We start from the raw sequence: 19734 nt of genomic DNA, 5'->3' as shown, positions 1-19734 counted from the left end.
CTCCGCCTCCGTTCCCTCCTTATGACGAGGCCGCTGAAGACTGGGAGGATTATGAGAAGCGTTTGCGGCAACACTTCTTGGCTTTCGGCGTTGTCGACGCTCCTATGTGTAAGTCGTTATTTCTATCTTGGATTTCCCCACGGATCTATCAGCTGCTATCTCAGTTAGCCCCTCTGCGGGAACCTGCCTCTCTGTCCTTCCAAGAAATGTGTGACTTATTGTCTAACTATTACCGAAAAAACACCCATGTCGTTGCCGCCCGCGTGGCGTTCTACCGGTGTCGTAAACAGCCCCATCAATCTTACCGGGCTTGGGCGGCGGAACTACACGGTCTGAGTCGGAAATGTCAGTTTGTCACGGACACTCATCATGAGTCTTACGCTGATTCAATGGTTAGGGATGCTATTTTACGACTTGCTCCTGATAAAGAAGTTCGGCAACGAGCCTTACAATTGCCAAACCCGTCGTTGTCGGAAGTTCTCAGCATTGCTCAATCGTTTGAAGTGTCTCACGCTGCTGGTGCGCAAATAGACGCGTGGTGTGATGTCGGCGCTGTACAAACCACTTTCGATGCGGACAATTTGCCTGTTTCACAGGGAAACGACGATGTGGCGGCGGTGCACTCGCGTCAACAACGTCGCGTTGGGCCACCACGCTCGCAGCGAAAACAGCAACCACAGAAGCAGGTTCGTTCCGCCCTTCCTTCTTGTCCACGTTGTTTCGTACAGCATGACAGGGCCGCGTGTCCAAAACGTTGGGCCACGTGTAATTCATGTAGGAAAAAAGGCCACATTGCTTCTGTGTGTCAGTCCCCTAAAGTTCCTGTCGTCGAGGACGAGGCGTCGGACATGGATGTTAACTGTGTGCTTTCCCAAACGAATAAGTTGTTTGTTACTGTTCGTGTTCTGGATAAAGACATTCGCATGCAAGTGGACACTGGCTCTGCAGTAACTCTCATTAATTCTCGCACGTATTTGGAGTTGGGCTCCCCTCCCTTGTCTCCAGTTACGCGACATCTACGAACTTATAATAAGCAGAAAATTCCTATCGTTGGCCAGTTTGATGCTTCCACTGCCTACAAGTCTGTTGTTAGGCCCCTTACGTTTTATGTGGTGGATAATGCGGGCACTGAAAACCTGTTCGGTTATGATGCTTTCCAGTTCGGGTTTTCCATTGATGATGTGCACCTCATATCTGCGGACATTCCGTATAAACAGCTGGATGGCTTGTGTTCTGAATTCTCGTCCGTGTTCTCTGCTGGTCTGGGTCGTGCCAAGGATTTTGAAGCCCACATTACTCTTAAACCTACGGCTCGCCCTAAGTTTTTCCGGGCACGCCCTATTCCGATGGCGTTGCGTGCGCCTGTCAAAGCTGAGATAGACAGGTTAACAGCTTCGGGGATTCTCCTTGCTGTTACCTCCAGCGAATGGGCATCGCCCATCGTGGTGGTTTCTAAACCAAACGGGAGTCTGCGATTGTGTGGTGATTTTAAAGCCACTGTCAACGCTCAAAGCCTCATTGACACTTATCCTCTTCCCCGTCCTGAAGAGTTATTTACCAAGCTCGCTGGGGGCCAGTTCTTTTCCAAACTTGACTTATCGGAGGCGTACCATCAGTTGCCGTTGGATGCATCTTCCAAGGAATTTCTCGTCATCAACACTCCTTGTGGGTTGTATCAGTACCAGCGGTTACCATTTGGCGTCGCTAGCGCACCGGCCATTTTTCAGCGGTTTTTGGAACAGCTCACGGCTTCCATTCCCAGCTGCATAAACTATCTGGATGACATTGTTGTCACGGGGGCCTCCACTGAGGAGCACCTTCGCAATTTGCGTTCACTGTTTCGGGTTTTTCATTCGGCTGGGTTGAAGTGCAATCTGGACAAGTCACAGTTCTTCCAACCCTCCATTGTGTATCTTGGTTTCCACTTGTCCCGTGAGGGTATACGTCCTCTACGACAGCACGTTGCGGCCATTAACGCTCTACCCCGGCCGTCTACGGTCAAAGAACTTCAGGCGTTTCTAGGCAAGGTTGCTTATTATCACAAATTCATTCCCTCCGCGGTGGCGGTGGCTCATCCTCTGCATCAGCTGTTACGCAAAAACGTCCCTTTCTGTTGGTCCGCCGAATGTGAGCAGGCTTTTGTCCGCCTGAAGGCTCATTTGCAGTCGGCGCCTTGTCTTGCCACATTCCGTCCGGGTCAGCACTTGGTTCTGCCGACTGATGCGTCACAGTATGGCCTAGGGGCTGTTCTCGCCCATCGGTAAGAGGATGGGTCGGAACGACCCATCGCCTACGCTTCCAAGACCCTCAACGATGCCCAACGGCGTTACTCTCAAATAGAGAAGGAGGCGCTCGCTATCATTTATGCTCTAAAAAAGTTCAGCGTTTTTTTGTATGGTTCTAAGTTTCACCTCATCACCGACCACAAGCCGCTGGTCTCTCTGTTCAGCCCCTCGGCGTCGCTTCCGGATAAGGCAGCTCACCGCCTGCAACGTTGGGCCTTATACTTGTCTCGTTTTCACTATGAGATTCACTATCGCCCCACGGCGCAGCACGCCAACGCTGACGCGTTGTCGCGTTTGCCGATGGGCCCCGACCCGGTTTTCGATCGAGATGAATTACTCTGTTTCCACATTGATGAGGAAGAACGTCGTGCGGTCGAGGGTTTTCCACTTACAGGTTCGCAGGTCGCATCGGCTACTGCGCGGGACCCGGTCCTGCGTCAGGTGATCGGTTTTGTTCAGCGGGGTTGGCCGGACAGGACCAAGGGCCAGGCATTGGATCCCCTTCGCAACTACCATGCCTTGCGCCTTTGTCTGTCTGTTCATGATGGTGTTGTTCTTCTGGCCATGGATGGCGCATCTCCACGAGTCGTGGTGCCAGCCTCTCTTCGCAAAGATGTTCTCAAACTGTTGCATGAAGGCCATTGGGGGATTTCTCGGACTAAGTCCCTGGCCCACAGGCACGTTTATTGGCCCGGTATTGATTCGGACATCGCCCACATGGTCGCTGCGTGTGATCAGTGTGTTCAACAACTGGCTGCGCATCGTACTCTGCCCTCTCCGTGGCCCGATCCGGCGCAGCCGTGGGAACGGGTGCACGCTGACTTTGCCGGCCCCTTCCTCGGCACTTATTGGCTACTGTTGATTGACGCCTTCTCGAAGTTTCCGTTTGTTGTTCGATGTCCGTCGCCCACCACTGCGGCGACGACGCTGGCTTTGTCCAAAATCTTTGCGCAAGAAGGTCTTCCATCCACGATTGTCACGGACAATGGCCCTCAGTTCTCTTCGCAGGCCTTCCGGGATTTTTGTACTGGACAAGGGATTCATCATGTTACAGCACCGCCCTTCCATCCACAATCGAATGGGGAGGTTGAGCGCCTTGTCCGCACTTTCAAAAGCCAAATGAAAAAATTCCTTAGTGATTTTTCCACAGATGACGCTCTGTTGCACTTTGAGTTCTTATCGCTTCACGCCTCTGGGTGATCGCAGCCCTGCTGACCTCTTGCATGGCCGCCAACCGCGCACTCTACTGCACCTGCTTCACCCTGTCAGGCCTTGTACCGTGTCCCCTAGTGCGGGAAAATACCCGGTGGGCGCCGACGTGTGGGCGCGGGGGTATGGATCTCGCCCTAAATGGATTCCAGGGGTGGTCCAGGCTCTTCGCGGCCGCCAGCTTTGTGAAATACGTACGGACGACGGCATGGTTGTTCGCCATTACCAGATGCGCCCACGAGTGGTGGCCCCGCCGGTCCCACCGCCCCTTCTTTCGTCTCCACCAGCCCGAGAAGCCAGTCCTGTCGCTGCTGGCGATCTTGCAGGCGTGTTGCTGCCGCCGCCGTCGCTACCGCTTCCGAGTACGCCGGAACCGGCCCCAGTCGCGACGCCGCCTTCTCCGGGACCCATCTCGCTAGAGCACACCCCCAGGTCCACGACACCTATGGATGCTGCTCCGGAGTTTTCACCCATCATCTCGTCCAGGAGGCACGTTCCACGCGCAAGCTTCCGTCCTGGACATTTTTGACCATACTCTCGTGTTTCTCCACGGGATCTTCTCGGGGCCTCCCAAGAGGCCATGGATGTCTCCGCACTGTCCGTGTCTCCAAGGAAGTGAGTTTTTTTTTCAAGGGGGGAAAAGTGTTGTGACAGTGCCACGACATTCAAAAGTGCCGCTACGTTAGTACGCGAACACGGCGATAGAGGCGCTCCGCAGCTCGGCCGAGCGCGGGAGCGCCACCTGGCTATGAACGGCGCCGGCCGCATGTCACGGCACGGCAGTCGAATGACAGATACGGAGTTAGTAACATGTAACCCGCTAGTGTTTCTACTTTTGTATATCCACGCAATTTGTTAGTGATTAAAGGTTATAACAGTAACCTTACTCTGCCACATGTCAGTCATGTTCTGAACCTTAAGGAACCATGCTGCCACCTACCAACTCAATCACACAACTTCTCAAAATTTTACGGAACTTTTATGGTTTTTGTTTGAATCACCCTCGTAGTTTACTAGACAAGAGTGCAAGTGGGATATGTGAACAAACTACTTTCACATTTCCTTCTTAACATTAAAAAAGTAAATTATAAGGAAATTATGCTTGCCACTTTTTCTCTTCTAGTACAATGAACGAAGTATTTGCATAAAGATAACAGTAATTGTACCTTACCCTGAAAACTGCTAAACACCACCATCTGAACTTCTATGTGCAATAATGTATATTCGAATCTTCTTGACAATATGTAAGATGTAAACAGCAGAATGTGCATGTGAAATAACAGCTTGCATTCAGTGACACCAATGAAGAAGAGAAATATGCTGTTCCTGTCCAAATTTACCCCTGTGTCTGATTTTTCCCCATTTTATAGTAATGAATTTCTGATTTGAGAATCCACATTTAATTTTCCCATGCTTTTCTCACATCATGTCAGACAAATGCTGTGATAATTATTTTAACAATTTTCCTTTTTTATGCTTGTCCATCTTCACTCACTCACTGTGCTCTGTAGATCCCATCACGAAGAAGAACCTTCAGGGATGTGGAATAAGTCAAGGCATACATTAATGTGAGACACTTAACCTGTGTACTGTAGTAACAATAAACTCTCTCTACTGTTCAATTCTGTTCGAGCTTATGCCTTCTAAATTTAATGTTGGGGTGGGGGCAACCATCTCAGTTTTACTATACAGTTGCTGCTTCTCTGCTATTAGCAGAGTAATTTTTCTTAATTACAGTGGTATGTTTCTCCTCCTGTAAGCAGTTTTCTTATTTCCCATCGTCTTATCTCAGAGATAAGGTTTTTGTTTCAGAACAAGTAATATGATAGTTACAATGTTTTGGAACAAATATTGTATTGACCACTGTTATTCAGTAAGGCCACAGAGAGGACAAGTGTGTAAAATATGCAAAAATTTAGTATTTTCATGTTTCTGTTTCGGTCCAGTTTTAGTTTACCATCAATTTGGACACAAAATCTTGCTCGAGGACTTTTATTAAATTATTGTTTCTTAAACCATGAAACAGTTTAGAGGACAGGCCCCAAACTATTGAATAAGTACTCAGTTATTAAGCATACTGACTGTTTTGGTTTTAAAAATTACAGCAAAATCCATATTTTGTAGTTAACTGTGCTGTTAAAAAAAAGGCCGTTTACCGATATTTCCATAAAAAACATTAGCCTCATGAGTCAGTGGACACACACACAGGCTTAGTTTCTAAGAGTACTGCATTATTAGAATTTAGATCTGAAGGTGATCAGCCGGTATTGGTGTAGCGTGGTATTTTCCTTTACCTTTATAGGCTTGGATTTATGTTTGTGCTTCGTGAGGACATTGTTGGCAGAATCAGAATTTTGTCTCATAACGTACAAGTTAAATCATCGATTTTATGTACCGGAGTCTCATCATCTATGGAAAGCAATATTTTTTGTATAATCACAATAAAATTTGAATATTATTTATTATTGTTTTTATCCTGATCAGATGGCCAGATCATTAAAAAATTCATCAACAGAGTAATAACATTTCTGCACCAGGGTGCTATACAATTCTCTTTTTACTGCCTCAATTTGACCTTTCTAAAATTTGTGTCTTTTGGTTTATTGTATGCTTTCATTCCCATATATTGTGGAGTCTGTGCAGAAAGATTAAGCCTGTGTGTAGGCAGCATGAAGCTTTCTTTGTTTCTGGTTTCATAACTATGCTGGAAATTATTTGACAAAAAGAGTTTACGGTTATTACTTGTGAAAAGATACAATGCGGGAACGCTTAGTATCTTAAGATCTCTTAATAATGGCTGACAAGATAATAATGGCTTTGCACTGCATATGTTTCTGATAATTTTTTCTGCAAAGTTAAAATTTTTGTCATGTTGCTAGAATTCCCCCAGAAGACAATAGCATATCTCACTACTGACTCAAAGTAACTATGGTATACTACTTTTTTTGTCTACTAGTGACATTGGCTAAGATTGTCATAGCAATCGCCGGGCTGTTTAGTTTATTTTTTAGATAATCTATGTGTGAGGACCATGATAGGTTTCTGTCCAATTGCATTTCTAAGAATTTAACATGCTTTGCTTTATTTAGCTCCTGGCTTCTGTGCATGATGTAAATATCATTTATCTGAGACTGTTTTGTCTTAAATTGCATCAGCTGTGTTTTTGAAATATTTAGCTGTAGGCCATTTAAATGGAACCAAACATCTAGGTTTTCTGGAGTTTCTAGGACATTTTCAGAAGTTCATTGTGTGTTTTTATTTTCTACCAGTACTTTATGTGTCATTGGCTCATTACATGATAGCATATTGCTTGTATAATTCAAAAATTTCCAATAGATCAGTGAATAAAGTATGTATCTATTACCAAAAATAATTTTTCTCATAAAACAGGGGTAACCATCATCAGCAGGCATACACTTATCTCTTGAGTGCTGAAAAGTATAAACTTCCACAACTGTTGCTTGAGAAAGTAAAACTGCACTGGATAAAAGGCGATCATGAATCAGCTTTTCATGCACTGAAATGTGTTGTGTCTGAAGATTTTCCTGAGGAAAAAGAAGAGGAAGATGAAGAAATGACTTCACGGAGAATACTGTATGCCAAGGTGAAACTAATATCCAGAGTCCTCAAAAGTTGAGAATTTCAGCATTAAAACCTATGATCTTCGTTTGTAATGGTCTCTTTGTTTGAAGCCTGAGTTTAAAAGTAATACTTTGTGTAGTGTACTTAGATAGCTGAAACGTAGAAAATTGTCATCATAGTTCAGTACATATACAATATATAGAAAATATAGAAAACAGTATTGAACAGAAAGGGGAGGGGGCAGTTATTGTTTTTTATCTTAATACATGAAAGATGAAATTAGTCTCCATAGAGTACTGAAATTATAAAACACAGAAAAAATGGGAGTTTTCCTTGAAAAAGAGTGAGAGGGGTTTAGGTGGTGATACTGAAGGAGACTTGTGTGTGGTTTCGGAATAAAATGCAACAGAAAAACCATTCAAAATGTAATATGGGAATCCATAAATGAGGAAGCACTTACTACCAAGCTGCCTTATTTGATACTGAAGCCATGTGGATGAATGTTCTTTGCATTTATGAGCATACAACAAATTACATTTGTCACATTTTTAGGCAGTGGTCTTCCGATTGTTGTGCTCCCAGTATATTGGACATTTCTGCAAACATTTGTGAAGAACATTTCATTATTACAGATGACTGTATTTGGAAGATTTTCTGGAGTTTCTATGACATTTTCAGAAATTCATTGTGTGTTTTTATTTTCTACCAGTACTTATGTGTCATTGGCTCATTACATGATAGCATATTGCTTGTATAATTCAAAAATTTCCAATAGATCAGTGAATAAAGTATGTATCTATTACCAAAAATAATTTTTCTGTTCCTGTTTGTTGCTAAGTTCAAATGTAAGTTTTGTCTCTTTGAACATATTTTGTTTCAATGTCAATAAAGTATTGGGAAATGTTTAGTAAAAGACATCAGCTTAAAAACTGAAAGAGCCAAACCCAGGAGCCCACCCTATTAAATTGTGGAATGGCAATCCTTGAGCTCTTCTGAAGAGTCTGTCATAGCCTTACATATTGCAACACTCAGTGGAATTAAAGTCTTTGACCATATTTGTGACTTTTAGTGATATTCCTATTTAATTTTGTGCTTAATTTTTTGTAATTACATTTGATGAAGCCTATAGCACCTTAGATGTCAATTCACTTTTTGCCAATAATTTGTTTTCTTTTATTCTTCTGCAATAGAACACCATTTGCCTACTAAAATGTAGTGAAATATTTAATAATCAAATGAACAATAATTTCCTTTTAGGCACTACTTCTATATGCTCGCTACAATGATGATATGCTGAAAGTAGATACTGAGCAGTCAGTCCGTAACTACAATCGTGCTCTGAGCATGTATGCTTGCTGGGAGAAAGGTTATGTAAGTCTTGCTCGGTTCTATGATCGTGTTTTGCAGAATTTCAGTGAAGCTGAACGTGATACAAAAGGAGGGTAAGGTTATATATTGTACATACTTCTTTTCAAGTGTGTGTCATGTCATTTTCTAATAAGTGTGTAGATCATTAAGAAGTAAAATAAAACAATTTATGAAGAAGGATGTGATCATTTCTTAACTTTACTCATAAGGAGGTTCTTTAAGATTGTGGGCTTAAACAGTATATTAGTTCTATGTCTGGAATTTCTCTCACTAGAATGGTAATCGTAACTTATATAATTTTCTTGTTCATAGACTTACCAATTTCTACCTCACAAACTGATATGATGATTTCTCTATAGTTACCTGCCACAAATTTTTCTCGTCTTTTCAGTTTATTTAAACAATTTCTACTACTTTTAAAGTCGTCTTGTCCACCTCTTACTCATCCCAGCTTCCTTTTTGACATCTTTCTGTGCTAATATCATGTGAGGTTTTTATAATGGCTAATACCACTGTTGGCAGCCCATAGTATTCTTCAGTCACAAGTTGTCACCTTCACAGCAACGTTGGCAACCTATAACTGCTAACTTTATGCAACTTACGATTCAGTCAAGGAATTCAGGCATTTACTAGGGGGCTGACAGTTTGCTATTTATGTGGATCACAATCTGTTAACATATGCCTTTGCTGTGAAGCCAGAGAAAGCATTGCCAAGGCAGTTACGCCATTTAGATTACATTAGCCAAATCACCACCTGCATTGCTTATATATGAAGGAAGCTGAATGTACCAGCAGATGTGCTATCATGTGTAGATGATGTGGACACGGCAGCAGATACATGCTCGCATGTTAAAACTGTAGAGGCTACCATTGATTTTGATGCCCTCACACAGGCCCAGCAATATGATGGTGAGTTAAAAGACCTGTTGAAACAAGCAGCATGGCTGAAGTTGCAGTGTGTTGTGATGCCTGAAGGAAATGTTAAATTGTATTCTGACCTATCTGGACCGAAAGCGCGTCCATTTGGGTCCCAACACTTTCCGAGTGCATCACAGGCTAGCACATCCAGGAGTGCAGGCCACTATTAGAGTGGTCAAACAAAGTTTCGTTGGGCCTGGAACGTATGCAGATCCAAAACATTTGTCAATCAATATGTGGGTATCTGATAGAACTGAACATTTTTTTCCACATAAAACATGTCTTTACAAGGTAGCTTACAAGTATGGATGGCTTAACAGTTGCTGTAAAGAGTAACAAGGAATGGTCTATACCTCTAACATCAAAGAGTAACTGTAATGACAAATACTAGTCACACAGAATGCTTATACACCATGTACACTTGCATCCATGGGGACGGAATAAGGTGACACGCCACCAATGTATAGAGTATGGGCAGAGCTAGTTAGGGTGCTTTTTCTCTGTGGTATTTGGGTTAGAAATGAGTCAGTTTCACATAGCCGGTGGGAGGATAGTTTTATGTGATCAGTGAGAGATGAGAGCACTGAAAATGAAAATATATAATGTTCATAACTGCTTATTTATGATTATATTGTGTCATGAAGGAGAGTCTGAAATTACCACCACCAGAGCTCCAATATTTTTTACTACTTTTTTGGAGCAATTGTTTTGGTGACAGAGTAAACTGTAGTGTAACGTGTGGTCTAGGTTGGGCTGGAAGTTTATAGTTTGATTGTGACCTGGTAAAGCCAGCGAATGTTGTGTCATTACTAGAAGCAGTGTTTCGGAATGAAGGCTGTGATGGTAAACTGATTGATCCATGGTGTATTTTTACTAAAATAAATGACTATCACAGTTCCTTCCACCATGGCCACTGGCACTTTAGCTCATTATTTAAATATTAAGCCACATATACACTACTCATGGAAACAATATTATGAAAAGGAAAGTTGTAACTCGCCATATAGTGGAGATGCTGAGTTGCAGATAGGCACAACAAAAAGCCTGTCACAATATAATCTTTTGACTGTTTTCATGTGTTATTATTTTCTAATATGCTGTTTTCCTTTGTTACTATTTTCTAATATCCTGTTTTCCTTTGTTACTATTTTCTAATATCCTGTTTTCCTTTGTTAATATATTCTAACGGTGTGCTGTTTTCCTTTGTTACTATTTCTTAATGGTGCTGTTTTTCTTTGTTACTATTTTCTAAGGTGCTGTTTTTTTTGTTGATACTTGATGACCCAGTGCTGTTTTTCTTTGTTACTGTTTTCTAATGGATTTTCTACTCATGAAACATGTTTTCAAAACCTATATTTCCAGCTAGTATATGCGAACACTGTTTTGAAATGTGGAAACAGCTATCTGTAGCAATATTGGTACAGATAAAAGGATACAGTGTTTCAGGCTGGCTACCGCAGCACAGCACTAGCATACATTTTTAATTTGTGTTGTGTAGAGTTGTTAGGTGTTGTATTTTTGTATGTTGTATCAAGTTTTTCCGAAGAAAAAGAGTAATGGATGAGGCTTATGGAATACTTGAAGCAGACAGTAACAGCAATAAAAAACAAGGAGCTTTGCAGTTTATTTATTTTTTTATGCATTTATTTTACCTGGCAAGATTAGGGCCTTGAGGCCCTCTCTTACACGTAACCAGGCATACTCAGATTGAACGAATTTCAGTTTGTACAGAACATTAAGGACATATAACGTGTTATACAGTATTAATGTTAAAGAAAAAAAAAACAGAGATTATAACAGTAGTACAATGATAATTATAACAATCAAAAAATAATTATAACAATCAAGAATAATAATAATAATAATAGTAATGACTATGTATATGAAAATAAACATATTTTTCTTTTATGAATGTCAGTCCTATTGCTAGTTGGAAATTTTCTCGTTATGTTCTTGCAGCTTGTGAGTTATTCTCATCGAGCAGAGACATAAGACGATAGAATTGGGTGAAAGAGATATAGAAGAGGTAGATAGGTTAGAGGAAGAGAAATAGAATCATAAAATTCGAAGCTATGATGGAGAGGAGAAAGAAAGAGATGAGAGGGGCACAACAATGGTGGCTATACCGTCCCTAATATGTAAGTTTTGAGTTCCCTCTTGTATGTTGAGTGGTTCTGGATAAGATGCAGATCACAGGGGAGTACGTTCCATAGTCGTATGGCTGAGATGGAGAATGACATGGAGAAAGATTTTGTGTTATGTAAAGGTACAGCCAAGATGCTAGACGTATCCGATCTGGTATTGCAGTTGTGGAATGATGATAGGTGTTTAATGTGAGAAGATAAGTATTGGGGGCACCAGTGGCTAAGAAATTGATGAAGTAAGCACATCGTGTGGAGATCGCATGCCTTATGTGGGCGTATCCAACCTAGCTGGGAGTATGAAGTTCTGATATGATCTACAACCGTATATTGCACACATATCTAACACAAGCATTCATCACTAGCTCAAGGCATCTTGAATTTTCACTATTTGTGCCGTGTTGAACTACATCACAGTAGTAAAGATTAGGCAAGACTAGTGTTTGGACTAATTTTTGTTTAACATGGGTTGGAAATATTTTTCTAAAGTTTTAAATTGCATGTAGGGAGGAGAGCGATTTCCGGCAAGCTGTGACTGTTTGTTCTTCCCAGTTTAGGTGTTCATCCAAGATTATTCCAAGGTCTTTTACTGTTTTTTGGTATGGTAGTTGGGTACCATTGAGGAGTATTTGAGGGACTGTTTTGCGAAAGTACTGGCTGATTAACTTTGGATGAGATATAAGTATGACCTGGGATTTCTTGGGGTTTAGTTTCAGACCTAGGTTCTGTGCCCATCGAGAAACAGAGCAAAGATCTGCGTTCATACTTGCTACTGCGACAGCAATGTTCTTGGGGCTTGCACTTATGTACAGTTGGATGTCGTCGGCATATAGATGGTAGTTGCAGGAGTGAATCACTGAAGAAATATCATTAATGTACAGTGAGAAGAGTAATGGACCAAGGACGGAGCCTTGGGGAACTCCAGAGCGCACGTTTTTCCATGATGACTTTTCCGACCCACAAATGACATGTTGACTTCTGTTTTTGAGGTAGCTGTCAAACCAGTGTATTGCGCTGTTTAAGAAATTCAGCTGTTTCATTTTAATTAGTAATATACCAAAGTCAACTGTATCAAAAGCCTTGCTAAAGTCAAGCAGTGTTAGGATGGTAGCGTCACGTCTGTCCATAGCATGTTTAATGTCATCAGTTACTATTATTAATGCAGTTGCTGTACTATGGTGCTTTCGAAAGCCTGACTGATATTTGTCATGGATGTTATGAGTTTTGAGGTAATCCGTCAGCTGTTCATGGACGATGTCTTCTAGGGCTTTAGATATTGCAGGCAATATGCTGATCGGCCTGTAGTCACCTGGCGACTTAGGGTTGTCAGTCTTGGGTATAGGTTGAATTAAACTTTGCTTCCACTCAGTAGGGTATGTACTACTGACAAGAGACAGGTTGAAAATGTCTATGATAACTGGAATAATAGCGTCTACGACGTTCTTAATCATGCCAATGCTCACTCCATCATTTCCTACTGCCTCGGAAGAGATTCTCATAATTGCCTTTTGTACTGTGCTGGTAGTGACATATTTTAGGAAAAACTTGTCTCTCAAGAGATTGATATCTTGGGGCTGGTAATTTGTCACTGCGTGGCAGTTTACAGCTGTTGAGAACAAATCGTTTAATTCTTCTGCAGACGCTTGATAAACAGCGTCATATCTTTGCTTCCCTACACCGAAACTGTGCAGCTTTTTCCACAGTGCAGCAGGTTTCGATATGCCGCATACGACAGAGCAGGCATGTCTGATTTAACTGCTGCTACATTTGGTATTATCACATCCATAAGCAACCCTGAAGCTGATAACACTGCTCAGGAAGCAATTTCAATGATTTGTGTGAAATCGTACCAAATGAATAAAAATTTGATAATATGCATGTTTAACAATGTTTTTCATTTACTTAACTTTTCATAATCTTTCAGGATGCCACCAATGTTCTACAAACTTTCATTACTGTTTGAGATGTAGCTTGCTTCGAAGTGTGAAATAATTGTGCACAGCTCTGAAATGAATCTCTCATTGCCAAAAAATGAAGAGTAGCAGCAAGTCATTGGTTGACAGTAATGGCATTCATGATTTTATTTATTTGGCAGAAATTCAAAATCAGTAGACATCTGAGGGAAGTTACAGAAATCAGAGTCATGTCTTGTATTCAGCTCTTTTGTGTTCCTAATAGTTCTTATGTAGTATGTTTTCGTCGTCCAATAACTCTGATACCTTTCAATTTGTTTGCTTGAACCTTCAAGTATTAATATTGCAGCACCACATATTATTAGAGTTTCCTCGACTCAAAACGTAATGTAGCATATCATAAGATAACAGTATGACAGATAGTGTTGCAGATGATGTGAACTCACTATGAGAAATGTTTGCTAGCAGTGTGGACAGAGACTGAAACAAGAAACAAGGTCACAAACATGTTGTGAAACATTGCAGGTTCATGTTTCACAAATTCTGAACACTTTTGTGTTTTTTGTCTAACATATCTGATGATGGCTGTAAAGTCAAAACCAGTTATCTGTTTAAGTAAATCAAAAGTTACAGTGACTGTTGTTTCTTAAAGTTTTATTTATTAATTTTTGAGGTTTGTGCCTCAGTCTGCAAAAATGGAAACCTGCTGGGATTGCTTTGTTGTCTGTCTGTCTGTCTGGTTGTTAACAACTCTTTTTCTCAAGAACAGATAGCTGTATCAAGTTCAAATTTATGTTGCATATTAAGATCTGCAGTCTTTTGGCAGAGAAAACATTTAATAAAATCTTGTATATGTACATATATGAACTGACCTAACCTGCTCATTTTTTTTTTTTTTTTTTTTTTTTTTTTTTTTTTTTTTTTTTTTTTTTTTTTTTAATATCTGGGCTATTCTGAGGAACTACTGTAGAGATTTTGATGCAGTCTTGGAATTCCCAGGACCGATATCTTGTCAGTATATATATTGAAAACAAGAAAAATTGAGATTCTCCATTTCCACGATAGACAATATAAAGCTTGCAAGGTGCCCTCAGTGCGCGAGTCCACTTGCACATGGCCTATTCCTTCAGATTGATGTCACTAGCCTGCCACAAAGTTAAAGTGAGCTATTTTATGACCTTTTCAGTTAACTTAGTGTTTTATTACTGAGATGAATGTTACAACTCTGCAACATAGGAAGATCAGGCTGTAATTGCTGTTGTTACAAGTATTATATGTGTCTTTCTGCTGTTTTTATTGGTTTCTCTTTTATATTTTAGTGCTGTGTGCCGCATCAGTAATAAGTCCTGACAGTTTCTGTGCATAACATGTGGAAAACATTTATGATATCTGTACAAACTGTTATACCGTGGCTTTGTCCTTCCATGAGCCGTAAGCCTAATTTGACTAAGATTTTTTGTGGTATGCACTAGTGTACTGATGTTTGCACTTCAGAAGTTACAGTAGGAATATCAACATCTAGGTATTTGTGTTGATGTGGAATAAAATAATCACACATGCCCAGTCATAGGTAAAGCAGGTGGCAGAGTTTAGTTTACTAGTAGGATGTTAGGAAAATTCAGTTAATTTACAAAGAAGACTGGTTACAGAACACTTTTTCGTCCCATCTTAGAAAATTGATCAAGTAATAATAACATGAATAATGGGAGATATTGATTGTATATAAAGGAGGACAGCACAGATGCTTACAGGTTTTTTTCACTCGCAGAGGAATCTCACAGTAATCCTGAACAACCTGAAGTAGCAGATGCTTGAAGGTACATGCCAATTATTCTGTGAAACCCTACTCACAAAATGCCAAGAACCAATAGTAAATGAAGAACTTAGTAATATACTTCAGTCCCCTGTGTATCACTCTCATAGGAACCATGAAGACAAGATTAGACTAATTACAATGACAGATGCATGTAAGCATTCATTCTTCCTACACTCCATAGACAGTTATAACAGGTGTAAACAGTAACATCTGGTGCAAAGGTAAGTACCCTCTGCCATGTACTTTACTGTACTTTGGACATTATGTATGTAATTTTATATGTACAGGTGTGAAAATCTTTTACATGCTTTGTAGTGAGATGCTTTGAGATCGAAAGTTGTTTGATTACACCATAAGTTTTAGGATTCTGTACTTTATGTTAAGTACATGGTACTAAGATAATGCGTAGTGCTTTTTTTCTTTTACTTATTTTGGAAGAGCAGTAGCATTTTTTCTCCCGAATTTTAGTAATGTTTAGTGGTTGACTACCTTCCTTTCTTGATGTTATCTGTAATGGACTGAGGAACCCTGTAACAATAACATATATTACTAAGAAAGAATTTTCAGTAATCAGATACTATTGAGGCTTCCAAATTCAGAGGAAACAAAATAAATGGAAAACTGAAGTAATAACTGGTTACTGAAAATCCTAGCTCAATAAATACGTTTCTCTTTAACTTTCACCGCATGTTGCACAATTCCACACTTGGTGGTGTAACTGGTGGTTAGTTAGCATCATAGGTTGAATAAATTCGTAGTTTTCCATTAACATTACTTCCTTGGATCTATGTTTTGCCAGCCTCTTCTCATCAATCCTAAATAGATACCCATAAAATTTTAGTCTTCTTCTTTTTTTTTTTTTTTTTTTTTTTTTTTTTAAATTGACTCTACTTATATTTCATTTATCTGGTACACTTTCCCCTCCCTTGTAAACTGTTATGTCCATCATGAATATTTTGACACATTATCTTAGAGAGGATCTTTCTCTCAAATTTCTTGCTTTCTTTTAGTCCAGATACTCCCTGTTGTTTGAAGGTACTCAACTATCTTAAAGATATGGCAGGCCTGTGAGCTGGAACAGTGAGCTCCAGTGCATACTTGATTGCACAGTCCTTTCCTACGGAGGTTTTCCCCCCTCCCCATTTGCAGGTGATTGTATCCAAAACATGATTGAAGATATGCAATATTAAAACATAGAAATGTTTCTAATATTTGCGCATGCAGAGAAAATTTGGAGTACTTTTATTTTGCTGTGGTTATTGTGTTAGTAATGATAACTCTTATTGTGTGCCAGTGCCACAAGCTGCTCCTGATAATAGTAATATGTTCCAGTTTCCATGTTGGAAGATATAAAAACATACTGATTTTCTGATACACCCTTTTGAGTGTGTATTCTGTGCATTGCTGTATTGATCACAATTGAGACATCAATTAGCTACACTCTTAAATCCCCATTGTGTGGGTCAGTGTGTTTATGGCTTTCCACAAAATTATGCATGAAAATCTTACATCTGCCCTCAGTGGTCAGAGACAGTAGTCATGTGGGTGTGAGAGTTGTGCTTGCGTGAATCGTGTGCGTTGTTGTGTTGTCTGCTTTAAAAGAAAGCCTTTTGGCTGAAAGATCACGTTTGGCAGTCTTCTTGTTGTGCCTGTCTGCAACTCAATATATCCTTATACAGTTGGTAGCAATCTATCCTTTTCATTCTTTAAGTTCTGGAGTGTTGTTGAGTTCAGAGTCTGTATAAGTTTATATATTTATTGCTTTTGGATCACAAGACAGTTTCTGAGAGAGTGATATTTGGAGAAGATCTTGGCTCTGCAGTTATCTCCCTTGACCACCAAGAAATACAGTTAAAATCAGACCTTGTGCATATTTCTGCTGCCAGATCTCAACACCTGTGTAACTCTCATTCACCTTCCTTGCTGTCTCAACAGATGACACTCATACCCGTTCAGAGCTGCATTCGACTCCAGATCACACAAACTACACTTATCTCTGTTGACTTCTAGGCGCCTCATTTATTAAATGTTTTAAGGATCTCCCATTGATAGACAGTAACAAATATGGGAGTCCATACCGGACTTATATCATAGTAAATATTGTAATAACGATAAAGTTTGCTCTTAATAATTTTATATACCATATGTAACAATGTTAACAATGAAATGTAAATATTTTTAATATCAAACAATGGAAAATCCAGGAAGAAACATAACAAAATTATGAAAAGTAAAGTTGCCACTCACCATATAGCGGAGCAGCTGAGTCGCAGATAGGCACAATGGAAAGACTTTCACAGTTAAAGCTTTCAGCCAATGACCTTCGTCAACAATAGACACGCACACACGTGTGCGCGAGTGCACACACACACACACACACACACACCTCTTAGGAATAATTATTCTAATTGATCAAAGTTTGTATTAGCTCACTAACATTATACAAGAAAATAATCAGTTCTTGAAAATATAATTTGATTGATAAAAAAATCTACTCACCAAGGGGCAACATGAGACAACACATGTAAAAGTTATGAAAATGTGGAAGCTTTCAGAGGAAGTGGTTCCTTGTTCTGTCAGAATAGTTGAAGAGAGAGGAAGGCGGATGAAGGAAGAAGACTGATGAGGTATAGGAAATGTGGAGGGTTATCAAAAAGTCTCCCAGAACTCCGTGTTATGGGAGGTTTACCGGACGGAATTAGAAGGAAAGATTGAATGTTGGTTGAATGATTTGACCAACAGTCAGTCCTTCCCTTTCATTCCATCTGTTTAGTCTCCCCTCATGTTGGATTGTGGGTGACTGTTTTGTAACCCCATTTCCTGAACCTTGTCAGTCCTTTTCCTTCATCCTTCTTTCTTACCCTCCAGTCCTTCTGCCAGAGGAAGGAGCCACGGCTTCGAAAGCTTGCGCATTTTACGTGTGTTTCTTCCTGCTATCACTTGATGAGTAGATTTTTCGTCTCTCTAGTTATAATTTCACTAACATTATTGAATCTCAAAACCTGAAGTTAGTAATTTACTGAAATGTTGATACTAAAAGCAACAATGTGTGCTGTCAGTAGGCTTTACTTGCATACATTATTTTTTAACCTTCTCAAATATTTGTCTGCAATTCGTATATCTTGATTCATTTCTGTTTGTCCTGTAGAGATGTTCAGTTGGCAATTGTGAACTGTTATGGAAGCTCTTTAAAATATGGCTGTAAATATATTTATCAGTCTATGCCACGGATGTTGACACTGTGGCTTGATTACGGTTCCAACCAAACTGCTGCTGGTCGCAGTAATGCTGGAATGGCTGTAAAAATGACGGAGCTAATAGGTGAATATAAATTTGACCAAGAATTCTTGCTAATATTTCTCAAGCACAGTTACTCATAAAATACAACAAAGGAAAAAAGCCTGAATATATTTCTCCATTGAAGATGTTGCTTAGCTGCAAGGAAATATTTCTCAACACTGAGAAAAATTAGATCATAAGATTAATATCATCATTGTTCAGTTGGAGTCATTCATGTTTAGATAATGGGCACAAATGTGAAGATTTTCAGCAGCACTTGCATTATGGAGATTATTCTACATCTAATCAATATTTTGGTAATACGGAGTGTTCAAAAAGTCTCTCCGCAGTGCCATATGATTGATAGCCACGCATGCCGTATGCCACAGTGAATATACCGAAATGAAACTCGGTGAAATACAAGTTATTAATTTATTGAATATTCATTTTTACTTACAAATTTTCACATTAAATGTTGAAAGTGTCCCCCCTGTTGAATACACAATTCAATTCATCTAATCATGTTTTCAAACACGAACTGTAACATTTCTTGTGTAACAGAAGCAGTGAAAGTGGCTATTGCAGCTTTCAATTCATCGATGGATTTTGGACGGTTTTTATAGACAGTTGCTTTCACTGCACCCCAGAAGAAAAACTCAGGTGGTGTTAGGTCAGGCGATCGCGGAGACCAAAGTACCTGTGAAATTATGCTATCACCAAAAATGTCAGCAAGCAGTGACATTGAAATGCAAGTTGTATGCGCGGTTGCACCATCTTGTTGAAAATAACTGTTCAGTATTTCACTAAACACATTTATTACCGACTTTTTTGGAGTAATAGACATTTTATCGGAAATATCGAGTAGTTTATCCTCTGACAAAATGCTAGGACGACCACTTCTTGGTGCATCTGGTACTGAACCCGTACGTCGACATTTGTTAGTGAAATCTTGCACAGTATCGCGATGTGGGAGTGTTCTCTCTGGGAAAACTGAATTAAATGTTTGACGAACTGAAAATGTGTATTTACCGCCAGCTTTGAGCACTTGTTCAACTAAAAACACATGTTTTTCAATGGTTAGCATTTTAACAGTGACAAAAACGAAGCAAATAAACAAGAGAACTAAGCTTAAAACGTTCACGTCAACACGTAACAACACACGCCAATGCTGGCTGATGCTGGCTGAGATAAACGAAACAGAGGAATGTTGGGAGAGTCCACTT

At 40.1% G+C, this 19734-nt stretch overlaps 1 protein-coding gene across 1 annotated transcript in view; it reads left to right on the top strand.

Annotated features, from left to right (window-relative positions):
- LOC124775053 (serine/threonine-protein kinase ATR) overlaps positions 1–19734 on the top strand; it is a 354997-nt gene that overhangs the window by 260402 nt on the left and 74861 nt on the right. The window contains exons 31-33 of the mRNA XM_047249842.1: positions 6885–7098; positions 8334–8518; positions 18381–18553. Of these exons, the coding sequence (XP_047105798.1) occupies positions 6885–7098; positions 8334–8518; positions 18381–18553 (572 nt within the window). The remainder of the gene's footprint in view (positions 1–6884; positions 7099–8333; positions 8519–18380; positions 18554–19734) is intronic.

This window comes from Schistocerca piceifrons, chromosome 2 (genome assembly GCF_021461385.2).
Source record: "Schistocerca piceifrons isolate TAMUIC-IGC-003096 chromosome 2, iqSchPice1.1, whole genome shotgun sequence".
NCBI lineage: Eukaryota > Metazoa > Arthropoda > Insecta > Orthoptera > Acrididae > Schistocerca > Schistocerca piceifrons.
The sequence above is the reverse complement of the archived record's forward strand: the minus strand, read 5'-3'. Positions and strand labels throughout refer to the sequence as shown.